This window comes from Chaetura pelagica, unplaced genomic scaffold (genome assembly GCF_000747805.2).
Source record: "Chaetura pelagica isolate M959 unplaced genomic scaffold, ChaPel_1.0 scaffold703, whole genome shotgun sequence".
Lineage (NCBI taxonomy): Eukaryota > Metazoa > Chordata > Aves > Apodiformes > Apodidae > Chaetura > Chaetura pelagica.
In genome coordinates this window covers 203,549-210,178 of record NW_009952582.1, presented here as the reverse complement: position 1 = coordinate 210,178, position 6,630 = coordinate 203,549, and the positions used below count along the sequence as shown (strand labels likewise).

Genomic DNA, 6,630 nt, shown 5'->3' with positions numbered 1-6,630 from the left:
ATCATCTAGGTCAGCCAACATTTTCACCCAGGTTATCTATGGATTAGTTCAAAAGCCACAGCTGAACTGACTGAAAGTGACAAGCCCTTTGCACTGCAAGATCAGAACTTCTGGACTTTTCCTGGTGAACTTTTATCACCATTTTAACCATGCAGTAAGACAGATCTTGGTTTTCCTTTGCATCCACAACTCACAGCTAAACAAGGAACTCCTCAAAAGTCACACTCCCATCACATGCACTCGGTGACTCACCACACCCAGAACCCATGCCAGGCACCACCCCAAAAGCTCCAAAGATTGACAGCAACGTGCTAAATCAACATCTGCCTTTTCTGTGGCTACCACTGCACTCCTTTTGAGGTTCCCTTTGCTGCTCAAATTGTGATTCAGCTCAGGCACTTACAGACTCATATGTTGGTGGGTTGGCTGGAACTGGTGGTGGATGGATGTCGGGGAAAGGCTGGTAGGTCCCCACTGGTAGGCCATTGAAGTTGTCCTGCACAGAGAGATTAGAGTCATGCACCAGAGTACTCACCTGGGATATGACACACCTACAGCTGCTACAAGGAGTCAGAGAAAGCAGCAGTCAATGATAAATGCAGGCAAGTATCCAGCCTGACAAAGTCTACACTTACTAGGAGAAGATTCTCCAGTATGAAGCAGATGCAGTCACCTGGAGCAACCAGACCCAGCTGACAGGACTGTGGGTTATTCTAAAGAACCAGCATCACTAAACACTTCATCGTTCAAGGCATTAGAAGCACCAGGACAAAAAGGGTAACACCCTGCCTTAAGCACACCTGAGCCACTTCTGCATGCAGCATCACAGAACAGGAGGGAGGCCGCTGGCTCACTCCAGCTTTATATTACCCTCACCTCAAAGACCTGGCCTTGGCACAAGGCCTCAGCATATTTATGCCTGGGCCTTCAGCCAGCTCAAGACAGTTGGCCCAGATTTTCCACCAAAAGCACTGCAGCACCGCTGGGACCATGTTAAGACTCCAAGCCAGCCCACTGTTCTGCCAGTCTCCAGTCTACACACGTCCTGCCTGTGAATTCAGAGAACAGGGCCCTTCCCAACTCCTACCCTCCCAACAAATCACCTCCAATAGCACTGCCCCTCTCTTTGCAGGGCACTGCTGCATTTCCCTGTGCTGTTCCCACTCCACAAATTCACCTGATTTCCCTGACTGGATCTTGGCACACTACCAGCCAAGCAACTTCAAAAGACAGCTCCAACCCCTGGTCAAAAGCCTGACAGTCAGAAGATTGCCTCAGGAGCTAAGTCAGGACTTTGCTCCTAAAGGCAGAGGATTGGCTAGAGAACAGGGGTAGGAGCCTCCACAGTCAGGAAGCAGGAAGAAGCTACAGCTGCACTGCCAACTATTTCCACCCCACGCAGTCTCACAGCAGCACACTGGTGTTCTGACACATCCAGCCATCCCACCCAGCAGGCACAGGGCTAAGCACCACGACTGGAGTCCTCCACAGAAAAAGAGAATCACAGAATTGTCATGGTTGGAAAGGACCTCTGAGATCACAGAGTCCAACCATCAACACAAAGAAAACCCAGACAAAGACAAACAGCCACACAGTCCACCAAAAAAACCCCAACTCCGCCACTAGAACATGCTCTGAAGTGCCACATCTACACATTTCTTGAATACCTACAAGGATGGTGACCCAACCACCTCTCTGGGCAGGCTGCTCCATTCTGATCACTCTTTCAGTAAAGAAATTCTCCCTGATATCCAATCTGAACTGTTCCAGCTGCAACTTCAGGCCATTTCCTCTGGTCCTGTCGTTGTTCACTTGGGAGAAGAAGTTAACACCCACCTCCCTACAACCTCCTTCCAGGGAGTTGTAGAGGGCAATGAGGTTTCCTGTTAGCCTCTTCTGCAAACAAAACATCCCCAGTTCCCTCAGCCCCTTGTCATATGACTTGCTCTTTAGACCCTTCCCCAACTTGGTCACTCTCCTCCAGAGGAGGAGAGCCCCATGCTCCAGCCCCTCAACATCCTTCTTGCACTGAGGGGCCCAGAGCTGCACACAGACCTCAAGGTGCAGCCTCACCAGTGCCCAGCACAGGGCACCATCACTGCCCTGCTCCCACTGGTCACACTATTCCTGATACAGACCAGGATGCTGAGACCTTCTTGGCCACCTGAGCACATGCTGGCTCATGTTTATCTGGCTGTCAGCAAGCACCCCCAGGTCCTTTCCTGCTGGGCAGCTCTCCAGCCACTCCTCCCCAAGCCTGTCACGTTGCCTGGGGTTGTTGTGACTGAAATGCAGGACCAGACACTTGGCCTTGTTAAACCTCATACTGCTGGCCGTGGCCCATTGATCCAGCCTGCCCAAGTCCCTCTGCAGAGCCTTCCTACCCTCTAGCAGATCAACACTCCTGCCCAATTTGGTGTCATCTGCAAACTGACTGAGGGTGCACTTGATCCCCTCATCCAGATCATCGATAGACACTCAACAAGACTGGCCCAAACACTGAGCCCTGAGGGACACCACTGGTCACCGGCCCCAGCTGGAATTGACCCTGTTTACCACAACTTTCTGGGCCCGACCATCCAGCCAGTTTTGTACCCAGAGGAGATAACACTTGTCCATGCCATGATTCGCCAGCTTCTCCAGGAGATACTGTGGGAGACAGTGTCAAAGGCCTTAGCAAAGTCCAGGTAGACAACATCCACAGCCTTCTCCTCATCCAACAGGCGGGTCACATAGTCATAGAAAGAGATCAGGTTGGTCAAGCAATCTCCCCCTTTCATAAACCCATGCTGGCTGGCCCTGATCTCCTGGCTGCCCTGCACTTGGCATGTGAGCTCACTTGAGCCTCTACATGATCTTTCCCAGTACCAAGGTCAGGCTGACAGGCCTGTAGTTCCCCAGATCCTCCTTCCTGCTCAAAGCAGAGGCACTTACCGGTCCCTTGGGAGGTGGGTAGGAGAAGGGTGGATTTGGTGTTGGCATGGGCATAGGCATCATCACTGGCATGGGTACTAGTCCATCATGGGGAACCATTGGGGCTGTGAATCCACCTCCTCCTCCAGGGCCACCCTTCTTCACATCGTCTGTGAATCCCACATCAATCAGAACTGCCTCTTCGCCTGCAGGAGCTTCAGCCTGGAAAGGGTGGAAGAATTCTGCTCAACAAAACATCTCCATTCTGATCACAGCCCTCTGAACAGTGCTGGATGCAGCATTTGTCACTAGACAAGATGGGACAAGGCAACAAGGACAGAACAAACAGCAGCTGCAGCGATATGGGAATCAGAAAGGGAACTCAGACCACAGATGCCTACCTACAGCCCGTGCTGCAGGGCTGTGGCAAGGAGCAGGGATCACACTGTGCCAGGGCTGTCAAGAAGATACCAAAGCACAATTATCACTAAGTGTGCTGCAATGCCACCAGCCTGAGCTCTGAAGGCCTGCACAGCACCAACGGGACATTCTGGCCACTGAACACAGAGGGAGCTGCAAACGTGCAGGGCCTCACTCACCATCACCACCGAGTCGGGCTCGTAAGGCACATTGTAGTTCTTAGCAATCTCAATGAGGTATCGCTCCACCAGGATCTTGGGTGGTGCCTCGACACTCAGCTTGTGCATCAGCTGGAACACAAGGGTGCAGACACTCAGCAGGCTGGGGCAGAGCAGCATTCAGAGCTCTGCCCCACCATGGGGGCAGTCTCAGGGAGGCCTTTCCTCCCAGCATGGAGCTGCTGCAGCCACAGGCTGGGCTCTTCTCTGCCCCAGCCAGCACCTCAGGCCCTACTGCCACCCACCCCAGCACCCACTGTGCTCCAATGCAGGCCCCACAGCACTGCTGGTCCACCCTGCTCCGCGGGGAGCCACAGGCATCAGCCACTGGCCACAGGGAGAAGGGGCAGAAAGCCTCAGCAGGCGTGCCTGCTCTGCTGGCTCCAGCTGTTCCACCAGTTCATTACCCTGTCATTGACTGTCCCGATCTGGTTTGTCCGGCACAGCTTCCCGTACTCCTTGCTGTACTTGGCACACAGCTGGTCAGCAACCTGCAGCAGGAGAAACTCTGGGAATGGGCACACTCAGGCTTTGCCCCTCCACACCACATGTCTGCTGTAGCCCCTACAGCTGCCCACCTCCCCCACCCCTGTTCCCAGATCACCCTCATTTTTGCCGCAGCTGCTCCAGCTGAGCAGCCTGAGCCATCCCCAGTGCTCCAGAGACACCTGTACTGGGCTCTCCATCTGCAGAACCCATAAAAACTTCTCTGCCTTGAGGACAGAGCCCAGAACAAAGGTTGCCACCAGCCCCTGGCAGTGTCACCCCACCCTGCACACCTCCCACTGCCAAACAACCCTACTCACAATCTTCAACTCAGCCACTTCTGACTGGAGCCGTGGTGCAGCCCAAATCAGTGTAGACACTGCTTCTGCCAGGCCAGAGTCCAGCTCCCTAAGGACATCAGAAGACAATGCTATCTCCACACCCAGCACCTCATCCTTGCTGCCCTCAATCTGCTTAGCCTCAAAGTCCTTATCTTCCGTGCTGGGCTCCAGAGACTTCCTTGCTTGAGGAAGGATAGCACTCTGGAGGCCTTAAAACACTGAGACAAAGAGGTGCCCTTCTGCACCCCAAGCCTGTCCTTGCAGTGTCCCCTGTGAGCCCCGGGGGCCTGGGCTCTCTCCCATAGCACACCCTCCAGGGCAGAACTTACTTCATGGACTGGATCAAGCCAAAGCGGGCGAGCAGCAGGTCACAGTACAGCTCCAGGATCTCCATGGCCTCCACAAGGTAGTCTTCACGGATGATGTGCTCCACGCGAATCCTGGCACGCTCATCTTTCCCAGCTGCCAGATAATCTGCAATCTCCTTCCTCGCCTTCTGGGCCAACTCAGCTAGAGCACACATCCCCAAGGGCAGTCACTGTGCTGGCCAGGGCTGCTGCCTCCACACCCACCCTCAGTGCCCACCACACACAAAGCCACCATAAGCTGCTCTCTTCTTCATCAAGCCTCTGCTGCACAACACAGCCTGGTGGAGCCCTTGTGTCTAGGTCCTGGCACACTAATTGATGGGAGAAAGGAGAGGGGGATTTGAGCTGTGAGTAGCACCCCTCCACCTTCAACTTCCCTGCAGACAGTCAGAACCATGAATGTTGCCTGTGTCTGGGCAGGGCAGGACAGCACAGAAGGGCAGAGCCTCCCAAAGCACCCAGGAAACTCCACACTGCTCTGTGGGTGCACAAGGCCCAGGAAAGGTTCCCCAGAGCCAACTGGCATGGCCTTCCTCCACAGCTACCACCTCACAGACTGCACCCCAGCACCTGCCAGGAAGGTGGACAGAGGCCACATTGTGCCCAGCCTGCTCCTCCAGGCACCTGCACACAGGGCAGGCTGCAGGGCACAGCTCCAGGAAGGAACAGCAAAAGCTGCTCCACGGCAGCCCATAGAAGTACCCTAGCCCCAGAAAAATTCTCTCCTCAAGTCTCCTGAGCCCCTAAAGCATCCTGGGTCACACCTGCTCCCTCACATACTCACTCTTCTTTTTCTCCAGCAGTTTGAGGCGATTGATGACGAGGCGCAGGTTGACCCGCAGGCGCTCAGCCTTGAACCCAGAGCCCAACATGATCAACACTTTCTGCGGGGAAAAAAAGGGGGAAGACTTTGGAACCAGGAGCTGTTGGTCACACCAGGAGCACACAGTCACTGCTCCACTTGGGGGAAAAAACATGATTTCTCCAAACAAGCAAGTACAGCCCTGCTACTCCTGAACTTGGTTATTTACAAGTGACTGGACCTACAACACTCATCGTTCTCTTTCCCACTGTACAGCCCTGCACCTAAACAAGAACAAGAGCCAACAAAACTTCCTGGATATCCCTACTCTGACAGGATGAATCTCAACCCCCAAAACATGTAAGATGATAAAAAAACTGGGACCACTCCACAAATAGGAAAAGGGTTAGAACACATACCCAAAACCAAGACGTTAAAGGCCTAAGTCTATTTAATCTAGACAAGTGGCACCAGGCACTGATGTGAACACGATTGCACAGTCAAGTTTTAAGAACTTTAAACCAAGACCTACACTGTGGTCTAGGACAACGTGACTGTGTCTCCAATCAGTAAGTTCAGCTTACTGAAATGGCATTTTGAGGTTCCGTTCAGCTCTGGATTTCTAAGATGCCCAAGCAGAGAAACCCCTCAGATTTCACAACAGCACAGCTGCTGGAAGATGTGCTTTCATTCATTCTGAGAGGGGAGGGAAGTAAATCAGTGCCTCAAGATGCCATCTGCAACAATCATCACACAGTCAAGTCCTCTCTGTTACTTCACTGATAAACCCATATTTTTAAAGAAACGTGAAGCTGCAAGAACTAAGCTAACCTCTGTCCTATTACCATGTGTGTCGTAAAGCAGCTGTACGACTACGCAAAGGGCTGTACCAGCTAAGTCCTGTCCTCAGACAGAAGAAGTTGCCATTCCGTACCCCACACCCTGCTCCTGCTCCCTGACCCGCACTGCTGCTCTGCCCAGACCGACGTTAACCCTCACCCGACAGCAGCGCGCCCGGCGCTGGGGCGGTTTCCAGCCGCATTAGTCACCTCGCGGGAGCCGCCCCGCAGCCGCCCCACGGC

At 53.5% G+C, this 6,630-nt stretch overlaps 1 protein-coding gene across 2 annotated transcripts in view; it reads right to left on the bottom strand.

The window, feature by feature from the left end:
• IST1 (increased sodium tolerance 1 homolog (yeast)) overlaps positions 1–5,628 on the bottom strand; it is a 6,973-nt gene extending 1,345 nt beyond the window's left edge. Inside the window, exons 1-7 of one of the 2 annotated variants that reach the window (XM_009993647.1) lie at positions 5,531–5,628; positions 4,708–4,888; positions 4,358–4,445; positions 3,959–4,042; positions 3,513–3,623; positions 2,935–3,135; positions 404–496 (exon numbers count right to left, since the gene is read on the bottom strand). In XM_009993647.1, coding sequence (XP_009991949.1) covers positions 404–496; positions 2,935–3,135; positions 3,513–3,623; positions 3,959–4,042; positions 4,358–4,445; positions 4,708–4,888; positions 5,531–5,618 — 846 coding nt within the window. In that variant the 5' untranslated portion in view covers positions 5,619–5,628. The remainder of the gene's footprint in view (positions 1–403; positions 497–2,934; positions 3,136–3,512; positions 3,624–3,958; positions 4,043–4,357; positions 4,446–4,707; positions 4,889–5,530) is intronic. The other variant, XM_009993648.1, reaches the window with a different exon arrangement.
• Positions 5,629–6,630: the final 1,002 nt, after the last annotated feature.